Raw genomic sequence first — 24,162 nt, forward strand, 5'->3', positions numbered from 1 at the left:
CATATGTAGAGCGGAGTTTTTCATTAGCAGACTATCTTTGCTGTGATTAAGGTCAAGTACAAAGACACTCGATATTTTGGAGAAGAAATAAAAAACGATCATTAATGGGCTTTTTCTGATAATTTGCTGCCCATTGAATATAAGTTTAGAAGAAAGCATTCATGTCACAAATAAGGCAATAATAAAACAACAAAGCCAGGAATAATGTTAAAATATGGTAGAGATTCGCTGCCCAACCTGTTGAATAAGTCTCCTTTATTTATTTCAGATTGACATTCTATAAATTGGTACCGCAATATTCCTGCGTAAAAACAGGAGTCTAAAGAAAGTTTCTATAATGCGGAAAGACACATTCAATTTAGACTTAATGGAGACTTAATTAAGACGTGAAGCGAAAAAAAAGTTTAAAAAAAATGCATTGCAAGTAGAGGCTAGTTCTTTATAGTTATTTTGCCATAAATGTGATTCAATTATATGTGTACATTATTATTTATTATTGCAATTTCCCTCGGGATAAATACACGTTTATCTTTTCTTATCATTATAGTTATTATTATTATTAATATTATTATTATTGGTAGTAGTAGTAGTAGTATTAATATATAGTTTATCCAGGCTAGGCCTAATTGTTTAAAATAACAAGTACCACATGCACAAAATGAATTATCAGTAATTATCTAATTAATGATATAACTAAAACAATATCCATTTGGAATGAGCGATCTGTTTGACCTCTCCGTTTGGTTGTAGAGATATAAGAGTGAACTGACAGCATGACCTCTGATTTACTTCTCATTCAGTGTCACAAGTAAAGTCAAACTATCATATTTCACAAAGTGTGTGTTCAGATCTAAACTGATTATTTTGGTCTGCTGATATTACTTTTCCGAAAGCTTTCTCCCTTATACTTTGAACGTTTGTGCTGACGAAATTGATTTGGAAATTTATATAGACATATATTGTTGTGTGTGTGTGCATAATAATTAAAAAAAAAGACACAAAAGAGTTGCAATGTGAAAAACCATGTCAAAACTAAACCTGCAGGAAACATTTAAAGCCGTCTGAACTCTTTGGAACAATATGTGTGTATGAATGAGAAATACTATATATATGTATATAAGAGTTTATTGCCGTCTATGCCCCAATGAGAAAGTTTTCCAAACTCTCAGCAGAGTCGCGCACACATGCTTCATCTCCTTACTGAAGGCTTCCACGGCTGGGACCGCCCGCGCCTCTTTCTGATTGGTCCGCTCCTATCCACACACGGCTGCATATTTAACCTCCGCGCGTCAATTGGCTGCTGCTGCTGCCACTCTCCCGCGTGTCTCTCTATAAGGTCTCGTGCTCCAGCAGCACTTTTAACAAACCTGAGATGAGCCCGGAGCAGCACCGCGGTGCTCCTGTCGCAGCTCAACAATCTTCCATAGTGTAGCCACAAATATGATTACAAATTCCTCAATGCCTTTTTATTCCTGGATCTATCATTCTCTTCGATTACATTTACATTAGTGTTATTGTTTTTTTTTGTTTTTTTTTCATTTGCAAGTTGTATTTATTTGTAGTTTAAAAGGTGAGCATGTGGGTCATTTTGCGAGGGATTGTCGAGGTGCCACCGGGAATGAGTTAGGCAATATGCGCCGCTGGGATATGATATTCAACCGAAAGGCTTATGGAATATAGCCTGGTGTGTCACAGCCTGTATGCCCTCTGGTCTAGCCCCGTGAAGAAGAAACTAATACTGCTCAGCATCATGTTTTTAATCTGGGTATACATGCTGTACTCCTGCGTGGGCTACTGCTCCACCATGCCAAGTTTAGTGGTGGACAGTTACCGGGGCAGGGAGACCGGCTCGGCCGTGGGCAAGAGGACAGAGAGCAGCAGGACGGACCTGGTGTCCAGACTGCTGGCCAAACCGCAGCCGTGGGAGGATATAGAGAGCGACTACGAGGAGCCGTCCATCAGGACCGCTGCGTCCAGAGACCTGCTCAATAACGAGCTGGAGACGGACCGAGCCGACGACTGGGGCGACGAGATGGGGGCCGAGCAGCTGCAGCAGAGAGCCCCGGAGCCCAGCGCCATGTCCAGCTTCTCCAACGGCTCCGGGAGCAAGAAGCTGCCGCAGGCGATCATCATCGGGGTGAAGAAAGGAGGGACCCGGGCTCTGCTGGAGTTTCTCCGGGTTCACCCAGACATCAGAGCCGTGGGAGCGGAGCCGCACTTCTTCGACCGCAACTATGAGAACGGACTGGAGTGGTACAGGTAAAAACTAGTCTCCACACTCCTGTGTCTGGATGATGGTTGAACGGGTGCAGAAAACTAAATGTTTTGAACTTGGGGGCTCATTTTAGATTATTTTAGGCTACTACTCCATAAAATGTATTTATAGGGGAATTGGCAAGGCAGTGCTGCAAAACAGTCACGCTGTTATCGAGCAGTCAGCCAATGCGGTTCAGCAGGCTATGTATTTTTTTACTAAATGTATTTGTTACAGAGAATTTTAAAGTTTTTTTTAATTATTATTCATTCCAGCAGAAACACTAACACCGTTAGATGCAGCCTGAGAGGCTAATTAACTCCCAATTGGTTTACACGGTCACTAATTTGGACCTCCATAAAGGCATACCAAATGTATGTATATTTTATTTGTATTTTATTTGATAGTATCCAGAGTTTATTCCAAACTGAACCCATTAAGCTACATTAACACGGTGGCAACACTTTGCTTGGGACTCTTTGTTTTATGTCCAATTACGCCTCAGGCCGTTAACTCGCACATATATACAGGCTATAATAATGGCTTATTAATTACACGGGTTATTTTTTTTTAAGGTTTGATTGCAGACGTATTTGATCGTGTATGCCATTTAAAAATAAGCATTGACTTGTGTCACAATTGCGAGGCATGCTCGGAGACCCAAGTCAGGCTGGCCTGTTTCTGCGATGCGCAGTGATCTCTGTTGGACGCGGTGCAACACTGCACCTTTCACGGTGACGCGTCCTCCAGGCTTCTCCGTCGAGTTCCAATACTAGATTTGTTGGTTTTTACATTTTGTCACGACTATGAAACGTGTTTATAAATCAGATCTGATTTATGTGGATCAGCATCTTTGGCATTCAATTCAAGTTGTGCTGCCGCGCTCCCTGTACTGTCCCACAGTGTTTGTGTGAGCGCCTGTATGACAACATCTGACCCGACAGACATTTTATATGCTGCTTTACAGTGAATGGTGATATACAGATTCACGTGAATGGTAGCCTACAATTTTCACATATCTGACTGATCGCAGTGTGATAAGATCCTGTTAAACAATTTTTGAGAGTTACAAAAAAAAAAAAAAAACGAGTAGGCCTATATTACCTACTTTTTTTTTTTTTTTTTTTTTTTTTTTTTTTTTTTTGTCTTGTAGAACATTTAACCTAATAGTGTTGACAGACCTGAAAGCGTTTATATGGTCCTGGCCGTTCTACTGTCGATGGGCTCTACAGGCCGAACAGCCCACGCTGTCTGCGAGACAAAGTGGGGGCTCCTTCTTAGAACAAAACCCGCTTCTCATCTTCAGAGGTCGACAAACTAACATTATCCTTTTTTTCATTTACATCACAAAGTGTTTATATAACGAGCCGAGAGTCTGTCGAGCTCAATGGCTGTATGGGGGGGGTAACACCCTAAATACAACCAAATCAGCTACTGGAGTTTTTCTATTTCTTTTTATAAAATACTTTTTATTTTACTATTGTAGAGTTTGAATCAGACTGATACATTTATGTCTGTGTTCAAATCAACAGGGTTGTGTCATGGCTAATACCGTAAGTCGCCGATGGCCAAATCAATGCATTGATTGGCCTTTAAGTCTCCCACTAATTACTTTCTGCCTTTTGCGGACCTTCATAACGGATACGCTGTGAAATGTCAAGTCTTTTCCCCTCCAGTGTTTTATCAAAGTTGTATCTGAAGTACAAAGAAAGGGAAAGATCATCTGACAAATTGGAAAAAAAAAAATAAAAAAAATAGGTCAAAAAAACTTTTAGATTTCGTGGCTTGAATGAACGGATTTAATCCGTGCTCTCATTGTAGGCCTACACGTTAAATATGTAAAGACCTGGAAGGGGGCCCCAGCAATGTTGGACCTTATGAAAAAAAGAAGCAAGTGTTGTCAGCATTCAAAATAAAGACCCAGTTCCTAGATTCATGTGCTTGATTTGGTCTGAGTTTGTAGGGTTGCTGTTATTTAACTTCCACATAAAGTATTTCTAAATTTTAGGGAATTGTGGAAAAGTGCAGTGTCTAGTTTTTTTTTGTTGTTGTTTGAGCCATGCAATCTAATACTTTTTAAGCCATGTAAAGAAGTCATGATTCAAGGTTTTCTGCTGATGTGGAATGGAAGCATATTGTCTGAAGCTACATTTCATTTTAGTCCATTTTCTTTTCTGTTGGTGCCAAAAAAGTAATCTCATATGCTCTTATGTCTTACTCCCAGAAATACAGAGAGAACAATTGTGGAGTTTTCATTCGCCATTGAAAACTTATTTGAGAACACTTCAGATAATTTTTGTATTCTGAGGGATTTCGTGCATCAACAGGATATCCAAACGGCGGATGCCTTTGCCACAAAAATCCATTAACTTGTAGGAAGTGATCGTAGATTGGGTTTTGAACAGTGAAATCTGTCTTGACATATTTTTGAAGTACTGCACTTTTAGATGTGCAGTGAAAAATGTATGCTTCAGTGAAACAGCTGGTGTAAGCAGTCCCTGTAGTGGAGAAAAAAAAAAGTTTTTAGTGATTCTATTTCTCGAGCGAGGATGCACCGAGAAAGAAAATCATACTTCATTCATTGCTGAGCCTCCATAGTGTCCCATTAGGACCAGATACTGGAGATGACTTCTGGAATGTTCCAGACAGAGGCAAAATCGCATGGCATTGAAATATATGCTGTGGGAATATGATCTGATCACGGTGAGGGTCATTTATGGAGGAGGCGGTTATGGACAGTTGTGTGTGTGTGTGTGCGAGTTGAGCAATTCACCTCTCCCTGTTTGTTCATTTGCACAATCTCTCTGCCATCCACTGTTGTATTGAGCTTGCACCATCGTTGCCTCCCCCAAACGGACGCACATTTGGAGCTGGAATTCCACCAAGTATATGCAGCCTTAGAGGGAGCAGAAAAGACTCAGGGGAAGTTTACAAGATGAATGGAGGTGGTGATAACAAGTCTTATTGTGGATTTCTGATGTACTTTGACAGTTTTTATTTGTGCCAAAGACAAACACATGATTTATGCTTTTGACCGAGGGGTCCTTGTATCAGGGGGTACACATTTTCACAGTGAGGTCATGCATGAACCGGCACCAAGGAACACACACGCACTTACACACACACACACACACACACACACACACACACACACACACACACACATAGAAAGAGAGAGTCAGGGCTCAACAGGCCAGCGTAACTGAGTGTGAACAGGAACGTTGGTTCATTATTTCTCATTTTCTATTTGCACCTGTTCACTGAAAGTGGACTTGTGTTATCTGATAGCGATAAGTTAAACATTTGACTTATCTTCGGCACATACATTAAGGGCAAATTCAATGAGTTGATTGCTGAAAAGATTAAGAGTCCATGTGTAATAAAAGCTCAGGGTCATCAGTGTGAGCAAGTTATCTTATTGTATGTTTTTTTTTTTAATATGCTTCTGCGTAAATTGTGGCATTAAAGGTTATGTTGCAAGCACATTTTTTGCATTTTTCAAAACAAGAGAAATCAAAGATAAATACGTGATAACCGGCAGAGAAGACAGTTGTTAAAAACAAGAAGACAACGTGCACAAACCAGAAAATATATATGAAGTTTTAACCTCTTTAAAAAGCCAAAGAAGAAATGTAGGATTTAAAAAAAAAAAAAAAAAAAACGTAATTCCATTGTACGCAGTAATTTCACTTGTTTGAGACTTTCTGGGAGGTTTTACCAAAGTTGAGGAGCAACAACAGCAAAAGCCCACTCACTCTTCGTTTTAGTTTAGCAGTTGTATGTAAGATTGTCAGACTTATTATATATTTATTTCTTTATTCACAGTTAGTTTGAAGGGTTATGTCCCTTGTGACTCAGACAGTTCAAAGTTTACTCTTTCCACGCTGCTGCAGTTCTCATACATGAGAGGCATTTGATTTACTCCTAACTCTTGTTGACTGCGGCCCTCATCTCACCCTGTCACTCTGTGGTGCATGTCGCTCTCTTCATATTCCATTTAGCCCTATTGGCTATGAAGGGGCTTTGATATATAATTACTGTACTGTGGTTTTGCTGTCGTGTCGCGGGCTCTGGTCTTAGCTCTCTGTCGGGGCCCGGCAGTGTTGACGCTGTCGCTCCTCCCTCGCAGCGGCTTTAGCATTAAACAAGGAGTTGGGAACATGTTGGGAGAGAGCGTAGTCATGCAGTGTATGGCCATATGGGGTGCTATGAGGATTGTGGTGTTGTGTTAGGCAGTTTTGGGAAGATTAGTTTAACTTTGCAGTTTCTTGAAAGTATCAGAAATTGTCTTTTGTTGAGGACCTTATTTATGGTTAAATGCTTGTGAATTCTAGTTGTCAACTCTTCAGTCATAATAATGCAATATAGAACTTGGAGCCCACACACTGAACTATATAATCTTCGGTCCTTGTGTGATGTGGTTTGTAATCAAAGGTTAGGCTTCAGTCGCTGTCGAGAGCGTGGCGGGATTGAACCGGCGCCATCCCCGTGCAGGATGTCTCTCTGGTCAACCTTTGTATCTCTGTGATAAAACACTGTGGAGGTAAACAGACGCAGCGTCACTAAAAACTACACAGACAAACACACACACACACACACACACACACACACACACACACACACACACACACACACACACACACACACAAAGACAAAGACAAGTGGTGCATAGTTGAAAAGGAGGCTCCCTAAAAGGAAAAGAAAAAAACACATTCCGCTATCAGACTTTGGATGCGTGCGGAAGTCTGCGCTGTTTGAAAGCCGTTATCTAAAGGCCCGTCCACCCCCACTGGTAGAGCCCGAGTCAGACTGCAGCTTCTGGCCAAGTCAGGGACAGTTCTGGATGGGTGCACATCCTTTTATCTGCTCACCACAGGGGTGCTCCTATTTCCGTGTAGGTGACCCATCCACTCTCTGTTGCCGCTGACCTCGCCCTCCTTCCTTTCCTCTCAATGGCCAAAAGGGGCCACCTGGTATTATAGAGCCCCAGTGAAGGGCATCAAATCATCACTGTTTGCAAAACATCTTGTGCTGATGCTTGCATACATGGGATGTGATAGGTATATAAAAGGGTTGTGTGTATGGTTGCGACAGGCTCGGCTGTGAAGCCACAAATCATTTTCCTCCCCAGTCACAAAAGAAGGAAACACTCAGACAGCGTGCCTGGCTCCTCTGGGATGGCCAGTATTGATTGGTCAGGCCTGATTGGAGGTAATGTGTAGGGATGGGTGAAGGGCCATTGGCTGGGGTCAGACCCACGTTTGCCTGCTGACAGGGTCTGTGTGTTGACCATCTGCAGTGCAACAGAAAGCTGCTGGAACCTACAAGCCCCACTGGGAATTTGATAGCCGCTCCATGCAGAAAACAATAGCACGGCAGAACAGTTTTGTTTAAGCCTCCTGAGTTATGTAAATGAGCAGGATTTTTGTTTAGTTTTAAAACTCTGCATTCGACAGAATCAATGAGCACTAAAGCACTTTAAGTGGCTCTTACCCAGTTATAGTTCTAGACAGGACAAAGATGATTTCAGATGATTAGATACTTTGGCGCTCTGATTGTTTCCTGATTCCTGAAACTCCATGGGCTCCTCGGGGACCGGCCAACCGTACAGCTGACAGCAGGTTCACATCCTGCGCTCCAATCCTCAGCCGCAGCGGCCAACATAAAAACAAGCGGTTTGAAACTGTGCCTCCGTGTTGGCTTAACTTCCATCTTGTGCTCCCAAATGAGTGGATTATATGTTAATGGTACCCTGTTTCTCCCTCAGTACCTCCCAGTTCCTCCCCCAAAACATCATCCCCAAATCCCTCCCTTATGAACTGCTTTTCTCCGTTCTCCAGCTGTGCACTTGCTCCGCTGGTGTGTAAGAATAGTGTCACATGTCATGCTCGGTTCGTCCAATCCTGGGCGGGGCTCGCTGCAGGCCTCGCTGACCACGAGTGGCCGTCTCTGAAAGAAGTCAGTTTTTTGAGGGACGGAGGCCCTCTCTCCTCACTGCCTAAGCTGGCAAGGCTCATCCGAGAATGGAGAGTGACCGGGGGGTGGGGAAACAGAGAAAAGGCAGCTTTCATCCCCAAATTACAAGCGGTTAATTGTGAAAGGAGAGACCTGTGGAGAGGGGAGTGGCAGTGCTGCACTGTGGTGGCCTGTCTCCCCCCCCAGCCTCCTGATAGTGTCCACTGAGCACTACCCACACCAGTGAAGACAATATGGCCGCCACAGACAGGAACCTCCTGCTGGAGCGGAGGATAAAAGCCATAGAGCCTGAGAGGAACTTGCTGTCAAACATTCACACACTCATGCAGGCACACACACGCTCATTTTAAAAAGTGCGAACTAATTGTGCTCATTCACTCTGGCAGAAGACTGCTGCTACAGAATGCCTTTTCTTTTCTGTGCAATTCAAAGTCAAAAACAATGAAAAATAATTACAAAGAAGTGTAATAAAGTAGCATTGGACGAAGAAAGGAAGGGTAGGATGGAGAAAGCGGCATACAAACCCTCCCTCTGTGCTACGCGTGAGTTTTAACGAGGTGATAATTTGGATGTTGTTGCACATGTCAGAACAGAATCAGACATCCTCCCTCCGGAGTTAATGGTCATTCATCGCTGCTACATAAACAGTAAACTCTTTAGCGCATTAAAAAAACTTCCCCCTGGAGCCTGGGAAACACAAACTAATCTGGTTGTTGTTAATCATTCGCCGTTAAAGATAAAGGTTTATCGGGGAACTCCTCACTGCTTTCCAAAGAAAAGAAAATGGATTTGAGGAGAAGGTGGAGGAAGAGGAGGAGAAAGTGATGCCAGTAAACCTGGAAAGCTTCACTTGTCCCAGGTATTAAGTCCCAGAGGTAGCCATTAGGGTGCTGGAGAATGTGCCTGCCTCTGGGAAGAGAGGACACACACACACACACACACACACACACACACACAGAGAGAGAGAGAGAGAGAGAGAGAGAGAGAGAGAGAGAGCGGCTGAGGTCTCCTGAGGATGCCATTAGCCTGGCAGTAAAAGAGCAGCGCTCATTAGAAGCCCTGAGCTGTCTCTCTGCACCATGGCTGCTCGACACTAGTCACTCTCTCTCTCCATTTAGATGAACTCCCAGAGCTGTTGGGCTCTCTCGTAAGAGCTGTACGAACACTACAGCTCAACTCCAAGACAACCTGGCCAAAACTCAACTCCCTTCCAATTATCATCCACCGCAAGTAGTTTTTCTCGCCCTTGTTTAACTGATCGGAATCAGAAGGCGGCCCTTTGAAACTACATGCTGTATCTTTTGGATGCAGCAAAACTACGACACCGCTAATAGACCGCTAGATTTCTGCTCTGACTTTTCATTTTACAAAAACAACAAAAGGAGCAGGATATCCCAAACCTTGGCAACAGATTTGAACAAATTTGGTCAAAAGTTTAGTTGTGTGGTTAAGGAACGAGCGGGGTGTCTGTGTGGATTATTTTTCCTTTTTAAAAATGCTTTTATTTTCTTATATCTTTTAGCAGGCAGTGCAAAGTATAGGGTCTTTTGAGCATACTGTATGCGGTTTTCTTATAAACTGCTGTACTCACTCGAATGGAAAAAATTCTGGCAGATATACCCTATGATTTGTGTCTCTGCGCGTTTAATTTGATGCAAATCTGAATACAATTCTATTTTTCAAATTAGGAAACTTCGAGGATTGTGCATTTTTTGGCAGAAGTATGCAAGTACTCTCTAATTCTGGAAAAAGCGAAGTGGATATCAAGTGAAAAGGAAGAAAAAATCAACTTTATTTAGCTGTTGAAAACAAACATCCTCTGAAGTTCTCCAGTCAAGGGCTGACATATAGTATTAAGCTAACATTTCTCAACTATCTCTTCCCATTTTTTTGTCTTTACTCCCTTCACAAAACAGCTTCCTGGCACAGAGTTAGAGCAGATCCTGTTTCACCTCTAACCAAGAGGCTTACGGATCGAGATACAGCGGAGGGGTGAAAACATTTGCTCCACAACCGTCTCCTGAAAGAAATAACGAAACCCTGAAACTGAGCTCCAAGCTCCGATGTCTGCTTTTGGCAGCACTTACTTCGTCACAGAAATGGTGAAAACGATGCCTGATTTTCTTAACAGTAATTATCCTGTCTTGGAGGTGCTCGGAGATATTGTAGAAGACAACATCTAGGCTCAAATCCAAAGAAAACTGTAGAATCGCCTGAGGAGTTCTGCTGCCACTCTTTCCATCTGCTAAAGGAGCAGGTTAATCGTCGCGACTGGTGCTATCGGTACTCAATTCAGCTAATTATACGTTAGCTCGGGAGGCAGGCTGTCTTCAGGTCAGGAATTTGTAAACCATTAACCTGCAACAACAGCTGCAGTGTGAGGAAGCAAAAAAAAAAAAACCAAACACACAGGAAGATGGTTTTCTGCTCACTGAGTGACATACAGTAGAGAGGAAATCCCCTCTTTCTCACTCACGTACACTTTGTAGTTACCCCTTCTGGTAACACTTCATCATAACAACACACTATGAAGTATTAGTCAAGTATCAGTAAATACTCAAGCATTGTTCCTACATTATTACACATTAGTATGGCGTTCATAAACACTGTTATGCACATTTTATTCCTGATTAATAAGCTCATCTATACTGCGTTTAATGATTGTATGATCATACTTTACGAATGATGGATTGCCCATTTCTAAATTAAGTTTATCATAGATTACAAATCAGTTATTTAGGAGTTGTCAGTGGTTCACAAGATCATTAAGAAAGTGTAAGTAAATGGTTACCAAACTATTTAGATGCACATGTATGCATGTATTTACACATATCATGATTTAGGCATGCACTAATGGTCAGTTAGTGTGTTAATATATGTTTAAAAAACACCTAATACTGCAATTTACGATGAAATCAGGTAGTTAGTTGTTAGTTAAATATTTTGTGTGAACTCATCTCAAGTGAGAACTATCTATGCCTTACAAAGCATTTATAAATGACATTGAAAGGCACTTTCTAAATAATCCTGTGAACCATTAACAGCTTTTAAATGATTGCATGACTTAAATGGTGAATCCATCGTATCATCATCAAGTACATTCATTAAACACATTATAGATGAGGTTATTCATCAAGAATAAAACATGTATAACTGTGTTTATGAATGACATACTTGTTGTGTTTAATAGCGTAGGAACAATGCTTTATAATGATGATAATGATGAATTAAGTATTGACTGATACTTAACTAATGCTTCATAGTGTGTAGATATTATAAAGTGTTACCCGGCTTTCTTCAAAAAGGTGTGCAGGCAGTTACGGATGACAGCCAATTCAAACAGGATGCAAAGTAGCTTCCTCGCTCCCGCTCTCTCTCTCTCTCTCTCTGAGTTTGTGTGTGTGTGTGAGACTGTGCGTGCATCTAGGGAGTGGGGGTGGTGGCATGTATGTTCTTCTGGAGTCTGTTTCATCTTTTATTCATCTTTGCTGTAGCTAGATCAAGGAGTCATGTGCTTCTTGGTGCATGTCAAGTGTCAGGAATCAGTCAGAATGGCTGATTCTGCCTGCACACCCACACAAAAAGACACCCAGAAATGCACACCGAGTCTTCACCTGCAGCCCTTCATTGTTGTTTTCCCTGTTTTTTTCATCCTTTCACGGTTCATCGGTTTATTTCATCCGAGCTGTCAGCCAGTCGCGCCCTGATCCTGATGGAGCGGGTGGTATGTGTGGCTAGCTCCAGGGCTAACACCTTCGGCAAATACCCAGAGCAAACACACTAATTAGTGAGGATTACTAGTGCTAAACAAATTCTGGGTAATATCGCCAAGTGGTGGATTTCAAAGAGTGTGCGTGAGTGTGTCTGCTGGCAAGAGTTGGCGGTGGGTTTGGTGTTGTTGAGGCACAGACCATGAGTAGCCAGATCGCTCCGGCAGTGTCCGGTGACTCAACGTGTATCGCATGTCAAACAAAGCGGTGAGATGTTGTGTTAAGTGTTACCAAAACAATGGGATCTTTCACCTCTCATGAGCCAGAAGAAGGAAGCTTTTTTTTGAACATTTTCAACCTGAAGAAAAAAAAACAACACATCTATAAGAATGCTGTTGCACATTCATGAGAGCAAGGGAGGAGGTATTTGTACTTACTACCCTCCACCATCCCCTTTCACCAACTCCTCTGTTTTATTTATACCACATGGTGGGCTCCTTCAATTCACTGCAGGGTTATTAACACTCGGTAATTCTATGCAGCCGTCTATGGCCACAGGCTGATGTGGTTCCAGGCCTGAAAAACCCCTTATGGCTCCACACATTCCTGTGTTGTTTTCCAAAGGTGCCAAATAGCAACAAATATACTTAAAAACAGATTTTCCGAGTGGGGGAAATGATAGTTCCTTATTGAATTGAACAATTTGTGCTTGTCACGCCTCTGCGATGCTGCCCATCACAAGGCAACCACAATGGCATAAGAGTAGAATTTCTCAGCCTCACTTCAGTATTTTCAGGACCTAACAAAGGCGATATCTGAAGCTGCGGCTCAGGGTAATATGCTGTTGGGGTGTCTGACCCCATGTAGTCCATGACATTATATTTGGTGGCTAGTTTTCTATTTATTTATTGTACTTTACTAGTGTCTGATGTTGCCTCCAAAACCAAGCTGGGTTTGAGCCCAAAACCAGTCTGGATGGTCTGTGACCGCAAGGCCTGACTCCCCTTCTCTCCCACTTTGACTCACATTCTCTCTGTCATTCACTCTCCCTCGCCTACAAACTCTTGTACACACACACTCCGGCTGTGAGAGACACAACGATAAAAAATGCTCCACTCTGGCAAAGCATGACTCCCTGATTCCAGTGAAAAATGATGGATGGACGGGTTGTGTCGGGCGGGTTAACTGCTTTGTTTACATGGAGGGTCAGTAGATTCCCAGGCTACTCTGACATAGTGCAACTTCTTGATGGAGTAAAGGGGTCTGGGAGCTGCATTTATCAACCAGATCAGGACACCAGCACAGAGTTTGGGTGTCAAAGTGTCACTGAGCAAGAAACAAGATGAAGGTTTAGCCATTGCACTCAGTTTATGTTGTTCTGGAAAAGCTTAAAATGGTCTTCATTATACTTTGACCGTAGATCGTGTTGTGCCGTCCCTTTAGAGTCCCTTCTTTCCCACTTGTTAGTAGAACCTTCCGTAACGTCCTAAGATCTCTGGCTATATTGTGATTTATTAATAATTTGAGATCTCCAACAATAAGATCCCTCTTCACCCCCAGTTGTATGTATTAGCAGTAAGGGTGTCAACATAATCTGATGCATATCAGAAAACCAATACAAGCTAGAGATGTGGCTACATTGATCCACACTCACCGATCCAAACCAAATTCTTTGTGAAATTTCTCAAAAATAAGCTTCTCTCTCTGTGCTCATGCACCTCTAACGGTATCATTCAATATAATAGTGGCACCCACATGAAGGAATAGTCAACCCAAGGAAGGAAACACTAGCATTGGCACCTAACACTACTTCCAAAGGACACTTGCAGCAGAAATCTGGAAAAATGTTGCTTTTAAACTGCTCTCCTCCTTATAACCGCATCATCCCATGCAGGGCCCCGTTATCCAGGTCTGAGTGTGTGATATGAGGCCAGCCTGCATTATTTATCCTTTTAGCAGACAGATGATTCAGAGGGTCTTCCACTCAGCCACCTTCCTGGGTTTCCAGTGACACCATTATTCAGTGAAGCCTGTTAATTTGAAACCTCAGGCACGGGAGGAGCACTGACAGTTGACTCTGATCAGGTTGATGAAGCTGCAGCATCACTTAGGGTTCATCATGCAGGTATTAAGTTACAAGCAGGTGTCAGAGACAGATCATCAGCAAGTGCTAAGGTATGCATACTTTTTGGTATCCAAACATAAAACCAGAGACGTATATAAGACACAGATACACACACCCCCTTTAGCACACACTCCTGCAAGGTCTCAGTTTTAAGCAGAGATCTCTGGCTCTTCTCAGCCAGGAAATGAACTGTCAAAAACCCTAAGTGGCCACATACTAACACCTGGACTCCACTCCAAGTGCTTGAAAGAGAGACCAGATGAAGCTTCTGTAACTGCAGCCGGAGCTCCTCTCCCGAGTGTCCCGGGCCGACAGCGCCATAAGCCATCTTCTCTATTCTTTTAATTTACAGCCAAAGCCATGCTTTGTGGTTAAATATAATGTCAGACTCAAGGCACAGTGGAGTGTATTTCAAAATCTCTGGCTTCTGTATGTGCTTAAATGCTACTTTGACAAAATTCAGTGAGCCAGCAGAGACATGCATGCCTGCCTCCCTCTGTAGTACCCATACTGGTTGTGTATGTGCGTCGCCATGTGTGTTACATAAACATGTTGCTCATTTCAGTTCCATTTCATAGCACATAGGCTCCTCCTACTGTGAGCTTCAAAAGGGAGCACTGGTAATGAACACTGCTTTTATTTATCAGTGATTCATCCATGAATTTATGCGTAGCTGCATGCATCTATCATCCTTTCAATAGTCTTTCTAACACCAGGGAAAGAGATTTCTACAGTATCAGTTTCACACATTGTCTTATGAAAGACGTTTTGTTCAAATTTGCACGTTACACTCAAATGCTTGTTGTCTCCGGGATAAAAAATATCAAATTTGTAACATCTTCAACTCTGAAGGAAGAAGTGGCGCTCAGGATCATTATCATCCAATGAGGAATAAAGATGTTTCTTTGTATTTCCCGAAAACGCTTGTGCCACCACCGCATTGGTTCATGTGAAGGGCTGGAGTAAGAGGCCCTTGGGAAAGAAAGGGACCCTTTCAGGACTTCTTCCCTCATTTCCTCCCTCTCCATCTTCCTACTTGTGAAGTGTCACTTTGCTATCGGACCTCAAGGCCTGATTGTCAGGGGTCGGGGGAACCTCTGGGATCAATGGAAAAGAGACCGGGGTGAAGAGTGGAGACTGTGGAGTGTTTTAATGTAAAGAAAACTCAGGACTTCAGCACAAAGAAGTGAATTGTTGATGTTGAATGTTGATGATGAATGTGTGATTTGCCAAAAGTAGCCCATTTTTTTTTCTCGATTAATTCAGCCTCTCCTTAGAGCACTGTTCAATGTACGCTGTTTAGTGTAGTGTTACCTCCCATGAGGAGATAACACTCGCTCCAGGGTCTTCAAGCCATAGAAACCAGACATCTTTAGCTCTAAATGCCCATAAGAGTTAAGCCACACCCTCCCTTTTGCTGGTGGATACAAAGTGCCCTCTGATTTGTCTGTATTCAAATAAACAAACCCTAATTTGAGATTCAAATGCTTTCAACATCCAGACATCTGAGACAATTGAAAACCTTTTGTATCGAACGGAAAAGTCGGACAGACACACGCCAAATAGCTTTTATCCCTTTTGTCTATGGGCAAACTAGTCATTTTGTCAGGGATGCTGGTTCACTGACGGCTCAGTGGCAGCCCGTTATCATCAAATCAAACATGACAGGAGGGAGGCAGAAGCATCAGACAGAAATAACCCTTTTCCTGCCTGCCGTTTATCTCCACTGGGATGAGGGCTCTTTAAAACACAGGCCAAAGGGCCACTCCGCCGGCCCCTGTTTGATGCTGTCGTGTGACAAGGGCTTCTGCTTGTGTCTTATCGCTGTTTTTGGCATGTCTTTTAACTTGGAAATATTCTCAATGGACAAAAGTGCAGAGAGACAAGGAGAGAAAACAGATATATATCATGTAAAAGTACAAGCAAGGCAAGGAAAAAGTTTTGCCTCATGACGTTTAAGGTCAAGTTAGTTATTTACACTTTATTACTATTACTGTTACCCATATTAGAATTCCGTGGAGCCCTTGGTATCTTAGGGGGACAGAGTGATGCTTGCAGGGCAATTTTGGCACACGTTCCACTTAACAGCTCTCCAAAAGGCTTCTCTCACTCGAGGTTGAGAAGGACGGAGAAGTGCTCCACTCAGCCGTCGATAAGCACCCCTCCCTCCCTCCTTCTCCTCCTATCCGCCTCCTCTCTACCCTGCCCCCATCCCCGCCCCCCCTGCCCTGACCACTGCCCTGCTCACCCCTCCGCTCATGGACAATGGCTCACTTTCAAAGAAAAGCAGGAAAAAAGAGGAGCCCGGTGTCACAGAATTGCCTGTTTGCTGACGGAATCTTTAAAAGCAGAACCTCATAAATCAAAAAGGAGCATAATAGGCATTGTTTCTCCAAGAGCTACTTGTCCCACTAAAATACCCCTCCTCTTTTCTCTTTTCTCTCTTTCTGCCTTTTTTTTTTTTTTTTACCTCTTTGGCAGAGAGAGCGGGCAACCATCTCCTTGTTATATGCTTCTCCAACCCCCAACACTTAATTTTATTATTATTTTTTTTTGGAAATCCCTGAGCTTGGATCAGCATAATCCATCACTATGCACAACTCAGGCCTCCTCCCTATCTCCATGCCGCATTGTCATGTTGAAATCGGATTAGATGGGAAGCCATTTGCCTCTTTCTGTGTCGGCTCTGGACTTTTTTTGTATATTAGCACAAGGAATGACAAAAAACTTGCAGGCAGTATCACCATTGTATATCAACAGAATGACGAATAGCGCGCAGTTTAAGTCGAGCATGTTTGGTTTATATTCCTTGAAGACATTCAAGTGGGCGCTGTATAAACACCTTTAAGTTGTGGCAGATAATTAGTGTGCTTGCTCATAATGTGTTGTTTGCATTTATACCTCCAGGACTGGTTTGCTGGCGGAAAGATCTGTCATGCTTTTGCACAAAACCACATGCTGTGTCTGTTTAGATTTAAATAGGCTATTAATGAGCTTGGGCCAGGACTGTCCATCAGGAGCACCTGGAGAATTCCCGGTGGCCTGGCCAGATGATTGGCCCGAAGTATTAAAAATGCTAAATGGAATGGGTAAATCAAAGTGAAAACAGCACTGGCCAGCTACAGTAACTCAGAACTGTAGACAGTCAGCTCCCCGCCTGCTTTTAACCTTATGGTATGATCTCTGCCTGTCATCACATGTGATTGGTTGCACGAACATAAGACACAATTTGTGTTTTTAAGAATTTGGGATGTTTTTTTAAGCATTTTTGTGTGTAGAAATAAAACCAAAAGAGCTGGGCTGACGTTAGATTCCCGGCTTGTTTATTTATTATCCCGTCTGGCCCTGAATGAGCTTTTGGAAACAGCTTTGCTTTACCCTGGTCCAGTCGCCCCTCTGATGTGTCAGCAATCAAGGAGATATTATCATAATTAGATCACTGGCACTGCATTACGATTACACAAATCTGCCAACACCATTTCCATGAGGCATTTTATTGGTAACCTGACGTTACCATGGGTATTTTTCTCATTCCCCTTACCATTCCCTCTTTCTTGCACGCAAATATGTGCATTGATGGAGAGCCGATGTTCCATGAATTATCCATGAGCTGGATGGACTTGAACTAGATTCCAGCTTTTAGGGGATATTTCTGTGGAACAGCTGAAGCTCTGGGGAGGAGTCGAGTATAACAGACTTCTAAATGTCCAACATTGTAGTTTCGACGTCTTTTACCTTTCTCAGTGTGAAAAAACGCTGTGTAGGATTACACAGAATTTGAATGGGATGGACTACAATAGTACTGTCTACACAATGGCGTATCAGTGCCCTAGCCTTAACAACAAAGGTGAGGCTCGGGGTACAACAGGCTTAACAGGAATCTTATCTGAAATAGCGTGTTCACCCTGATAAGTGCCCTCTGTTATCTTGTCCTTCCTTTGTTTTTTCCTCCTTCAAGTGCTTTACACTGCTTATTCACTGTTTTTGGTTGTCTGTCTGTCTTAGTTCTCTACTTCTGCAGTTGTCCTTTTGATTTGACTGTTTACAGTCCATAATTCAAACCACTCCCATCCCTCCAGCCAGCACCAGAAACACATTGGATCCCACGTACATTACACATAGTTTTCTTCCTGGTGCAGGGCCCAAAGAGGGAAAGGTGATCCACATCCCAATGTCAGTCAAACCGCTCTTATCGCCTCCACCATAATCGAGACTGTGCGGTTGGCCACCAATTGTGAAACCTAATGCTGAGAGAGCAGAGTGCGTTCACTTTTCCTCCAAAACCAGTTGTTCTCAAGTGCCTCTTGATTATATGTCTGCATGTAACATATCTGTGTAAAGCCCATCAGCCAGCCCCCAAAAACCAAACCCACTCTTGTCAAAAAACAGATTCCCTTTCCCTTTTTTCTGACAAGCCTCATCATCTTTCAGCACTGTAGCACTTTAGAGTTTTTTTTTGCTGGTCAGATGGAGGGCGGGGCACCGTGGCAGAGCTATGCCTGAGTCAGCAAGGCAGATCAAGTGTTTTTGTTTGTTTGTTGCTCCAATGGTATAAAGAGGGGAGGGTGAATTTTGATTATGTCTGAGTCTGGAACATTACATCCAGCACGGAGGTTTGAGGAAAGACAAGCTCAGTGAAGACACATCAGATAATGGGATTCACACATGTTGTGAACTAATTTATAAAAAATGCATTGTAAGGCTAATCACAATGACCATTATTAAGAACAACACAGAAGGTTAGTTGCCAAAAGATAGGGGGAGGATTGAGTAGTCTGCACAGAGGTGGGAAACGCCAACTCCTAATCCCTATTATGGTGAAATTCAGGGTCTGTAATGTTAAGAAATTCCTGTAAATGTTTCCCTGTGTTTGATTGTGTAGTAAATAAGGGTTCTCTGTTTTCTGTCAGAAGTGAGATATCTTATGAGTGAGTGAGAGAGCATGTTGATGTTGGATAGCTGCCTGCACTAATAGGTTTTTGAGCCCTATAATAAGGCTAAACAGGCTCAGTGAGTCATTGATTACAGAACACAGTCACTCCGTCAGCTTGATTACATTAAGCAAGATGTTGCTCCACCTTACCCCTTTTCTAACCTCCTTTTTGTATCTTTTTTTTCTGCAGAGAGCTGATGCCCAAGACCCTGGAGGGCCAGATCACCATGGAGAAAACCCCCAGCTACTTTGTGACCAGAGAGGCTCCAGCCAGAATATCCGCCATGTCCCGGGACACCAAGGTGATCGTGGTGGTGAGGGACCCCGTCACCAGGGCTATCTCGGACTACACACAGACACTGTCCAAGAAGCCTGACATCCCCTCTTTCGAGAGCCTCACCTTCAAAAACAGGACTACTGGTCTCATCGACACCTCATGGAGCGCCATCCAGATCGGCATCTACGCCAAGCACCTGGACAACTGGCTGCAGTACTTCCCCATGAAGCAGATCCTGTTTGTGAGCGGCGAGCGGCTGATCAGCGACCCGGCCGGAGAGCTGGGCCGCGTGCAGGACTTCCTGGGGCTCAAGAGGATCATCACAGACAAACACTTTTACTTCAACCAGACCAAGGGTTTCCCGTGCCTCAAGAAGGCAGAGGGCAGCAGCAAGCCCCACTGCCTGGGCAAAACCAAAGGGCGGACCCATCCCAACATTGACCCTGAGGTGGTGCAGAGGCTACGGGACTTCTACAGGCCCTTCAACATGAAGTTCTACCAGATGACTGGACATAACTTTGGTTGGGATTGATGTGAAAATCATAAAAGACATTTTAGTTTTTTTTCATTTGTTGAGAAGTTATTTTTTTTTTCATCTGTAATTCAATGGCAAGATGTGGAGATATTGCTATATATATGTAAAATGTACAGAAATCTATTTTATAATAATTTATTTTTATTTCTAAGCAATTAATTCACTAAGCTGCCTAACCATATTTGTACATAACATCTGGCCCACATGTTGTTTTTAACATTCCTCATTTTAATTTTGAATTCTATCGCTCCTCCGTCATGGTCCTGTAAACTCAGTGGATTTACCGGTGCTTCGTAATGCAGATTATCAGCGATGACTAAAGTAGAAATTAGGGGGGGAAATGTCAAAGCACCATATTACGGGTACAGAGTGCTCACAGAGAAATGGAGAACACCTATCCATGTGCATCCTCATTTATATATGCATCATAACTTTACCCTCATCCTTTTCAAACCCTGTCATTCTGAGTGTGATTCTTCTGTAACGTGTTTTACTGCAACACAGACCTTCCAGTTAAGTTTTCTACAATCCAATTTTCCTGCAATGGCATAAGCCTAAACTGCAGATCTCATGTCCCTTTCCACTCAATAACACTTAGATCAATAGGCCTAATTGATCCTCATTGTGTCACTCATGCTTAAAGTATACAGCTGCCCTTTCATTCTCAGTGCTCCTGCTGCCTGCTCTAATGAATGACCCATCCATCAAACGTTAAATTCTATCCCGGACCACATAAGGGCCCATGTTAACATTATGCTAATTGGGTAAAGGTAACTGGCAGATCGATTGAGCTCTCGCTCTCAAACTCCCCATTAGAAGCAGTGTTGGCTGAGAGCCAGGTTCTTTGCTCTATCTGCTCAGTTCAAAGGTCACGCAAAGTCTCAATCAAATTTCCTTGAGAGGCATTTCATTTGTTGAGTAGAGCAGGGGGAGTGTGTGCCTTGTTTTCACGGTAAGATGGAAAAAATTTTGCGTGAGGTAGCAGAGGCATATCTGTCAGAAATAGAGCATAAAGATAAAAAAGATGACAGACAGACAAACAACATCTTGGCTTCGCCTCACTGGAATAGCGTTTCTTCAAACAGAAGTCCACCAGGCCCATCTTATATCCCAGACTAAGGAGATCAAAGGAAGAGGAAAGGTTTTTGTGAAGCACTTTCAGCACAGCAAGAATTGCCTCAGGCGGGCATTGGGGTGGGGGTGGGGGGGTTCAGTGTCTAACCTCTCTAGTGTTGTCCGAAAACCTCATGTGCCATCGTCCATGGCCTATATACTTTATGCCTTATTCACACTTGTCATCCTCACTCACTCACACAATCTCTACTTGTTGCCAAAAAAACCTTTGGGTTGATATCACGTTTCACACAGCTTGAATCGCTATCTCTGCTTTTTCCCCCTGCATCGCTTCTTTGATTTTGTCTTTCTACTTGAATTCTTGATATGCAAGAGTGAGAAAACGCGTAGTTATCATTCTTTGATGTGCTGCCCTATCTCTTTGCAGCGGGTGGCACGCTATTATAAGGGAACAGGGAGGCAGCCGTGCTATGCTGTGATACACTATGCTATGCATGCTCAATGTGTTGGCCATTATGAAAATGCAGGGATAATGGGAAGGGATTATTAGCATCCAGAGGAGGGCTTCATGTGTTTAAACCGGGCCCAGACTGAATGTACACAACCTATCCTCACACTAAAATACCCTCAAATCAATTTCAAAGGTCAGATTGTCACTCCGTTTTATTTAAAAGTTACATTTTATTGTCCCTTTTTCTTTGTGAAGTTAAGAAAATGTTGTGCCTCTTTAACCATTCAATACAACACAGTTAGCCTGCTCCTGTCATTAAGACAGAGAATGACCCCAATTCAGCTATTTCTCTTATTTTCCAGCTGCCTGGTTTAGCTTCAAACCAATGGTCAGTAGCAGGGGAGATGGAGGCCTGTTACACTGCATCTTTTTGTAGTGCAATCCTTTACTTTCACTCTGCCTGAGCGATGATACGCCTAGTGAGAATATACGTAGAGAAAGCCTTCACCTCCCCTTCTCTCCTTTGATGTTTGATTATTTAAAAAAAAAAGAAGCATTTATTATGACCTCTCTCAGCAAGCTGTCACGTTCTGGAAGGAAAGTCTGACATTTTCTCTGTAATTGATGTAGAACTGCATTTAAATTCTGTTTTCATGCAACTGAGGGAATATCTGAAAAAAACCAACAACAACTTGCACTCATGGTTAAACTCCATGTGGCTGCATCGGTTATGGTTGAGTTTTATTCAACCTGTTTTAAAATCTAAAAATGTTAATGTTTGTCTTACCCACATATAATATGTATTTAGACTAGCAGATCTGTATGTACAAAAATGAAAAGGACATGTAAATCAAGTATTTTGTGGTATATGTACATCAAAGGAATTAATTTTACACAAGGCAAAAGCAAAATGGAACAAATGTTTCTAGATGATTAAATACTGAACATTCAAAATATTTCTTTGTATGAAGAAATAAATAAAAAAGTATATATTTTACCAAATCCTCTTGTGCCTGACTTTTATTTCAATGATTCTCTCCCAGAGTTTTATTATTTAATTAGCACATTACATTTAATGAATACCACTTGTAAAGGGCATGATGACTAAGGTTAGATGTCATGAAATCTTCCATAAAAGATGAGACATAAAGTGTACTAGCAGAACCAGGCATTAACTGTACTTTTTGTTGGGTTTGGAGAAATCTACAACTCAAGTGTGTCCACTTTCTTACAATCATTTACAGGAAGTATGAGTGCAGATAAAACACAACTTGGGGATGTTCAACATTAAAGGGTTGATTTGCCAATACAAAACAATAAAACAAAAATGCCTCCATCCTAATAATTTGAGGATAATGGGATTTTATTTGTGGTGCCCATGGAGTGTATAAAAATAGGGGACATAGCCACCATCACGTCACCCATTCGTTTGTATAGACTACTGTTTTGAAGCCTCGAGTTGGGCAGTTTTGCTGTCGCCATATTGTTATTTTTTTAAACCATCAGTGACCATATTTGGACGAGAGGGTGGAGCTAAGATATCCACTGTTGTCGCTGGTTAGCAAGATTCAAAAATGAACAGCCGACTGCCGAGTGTCTTTCACCGAATCCTGAACAAAACATTTTTGGCTAACAAAATGTTACAATTAACTTCAATGAACTGAAAACACACCGTGAAAGGGTCAAGGTTTTCAGACGAAAACACGGACAACACCCAAACCGGACAACACCGCGGTAGCATACCCTGCTTTATCGTCTACAAAGGAACACACCGACTTATTGGGACATTAGTTTATTCACTGTATCCCCCAGAGTTAGAGAAGTCCATACATATACCCTTCTCACCTCTGTGCATGTCGTAACTCTGGGCGGAGTGATTTGCACCTGAGAAGCCCCTTGGTGAGGAGCAGAGAGTTCGCCTGGCGTTCGCACAGAGTTGGAATAATAATCACTCCGCCCAAGTAGCAGTGCTTTGTCTTCTGAGAATAGTTCCCAGTATGTATACGGTTAGACGATGGCTGTGTCTCATGTGACCTTGTTATTTGTACATGCTGTGTCAATACAAATCACAACAGGGGAGTGGTGGCTAGAGCTTAAAGAAGCGAGCTTGTGACTGGGAAGTTGCCGTTTCAATCCCCAGACAGACAGGATAAAATCTGGGTGGGGAAAGTGAAAGAGCAGCACTTGTCCCTCCCTTAACCCCAACCGCTCCAGTGGAGACCAGATCAGACAGTGGTTGTACTGGGCAGCTTCCAGGTATGAATGTGTAACTAAGTGAATGTGACAGTTTGTCGTTGCAAATGAGAATTTATTCTCAATTGACTTACCTGGATAAATAAACGTTACATAAAATGTTCACTCAAAATTGTCACTTATTGGGAGCCGGTTACCTCCAGGATCTGTGCTAAGCTAGCTAGTGTTGGGTGCATCAGACAGAGTTATGACACGCATGGAGATGAGAAGAGTATGTATGGACTTATCTAACTCTGGGGGGTACGGTGAATAAGCTAAAGTCCCAATAAGTCGGTGTGTTCCTTTAAGTGAGAAAATGTCTTTTGTCATTTGGGTGAACTGAGCCTTTAATTGAGTGAAGCCACTTAAGGAGATGACATGACTCTTGCTGGTGAACATGTGAGTATGTATATCGAACACACCTCTTTAAGCTCTAGAAGCTCCGCCTACTCCATGCTGCATGTTGCTAGCTAATATAGCATTTCGTTAGCAAGCTATCCACCAACAAATGTGATTATGTCACTTCAAGAGGACTTTGTGGAGTAAATAATGCGGTTTTGACACTCTGTTGCTGCTTCTTGGATCCCGAAAGATT

The 24,162-nt window shown here is 42.6% G+C and overlaps 1 protein-coding gene across 1 annotated transcript; it reads left to right on the plus strand.

The window, feature by feature from the left end:
- The first annotated feature begins 1,378 nt into the window (after nt 1-1,378).
- Nucleotides 1,379-22,337, plus strand: hs3st3b1b (heparan sulfate (glucosamine) 3-O-sulfotransferase 3B1b). The gene is made up of 2 exons (XM_028567841.1): nt 1,379-2,259; nt 19,189-22,337. The coding sequence occupies exons 1-2, from the start codon at nt 1,670-1,672 to the stop codon at nt 19,805-19,807; spliced, it is 1,209 nt and encodes a 402-aa protein (XP_028423642.1). The 5' UTR covers nt 1,379-1,669; the 3' UTR covers nt 19,808-22,337.
- Nucleotides 22,338-24,162: the final 1,825 nt, after the last annotated feature.

Source organism: Perca flavescens, chromosome 21 (genome assembly GCF_004354835.1).
Source record: "Perca flavescens isolate YP-PL-M2 chromosome 21, PFLA_1.0, whole genome shotgun sequence".
NCBI classification, from domain to species: Eukaryota; Metazoa; Chordata; class Actinopteri; order Perciformes; family Percidae; genus Perca; species Perca flavescens.

Coding starts and splice junctions, on each gene's coding strand:
- hs3st3b1b (XM_028567841.1), top strand. CDS start 1,670: ATGGAATATAGCCTGGTGTGTCACAGCCTGTATGCCCTCTGGTCTAGC. Junction 2,260..19,188: donor AACGGACTGGAGTGGTACAG/GTAAAAACTAGT, acceptor TTTTTTCTGCAG/AGAGCTGATGCCCAAGACCC.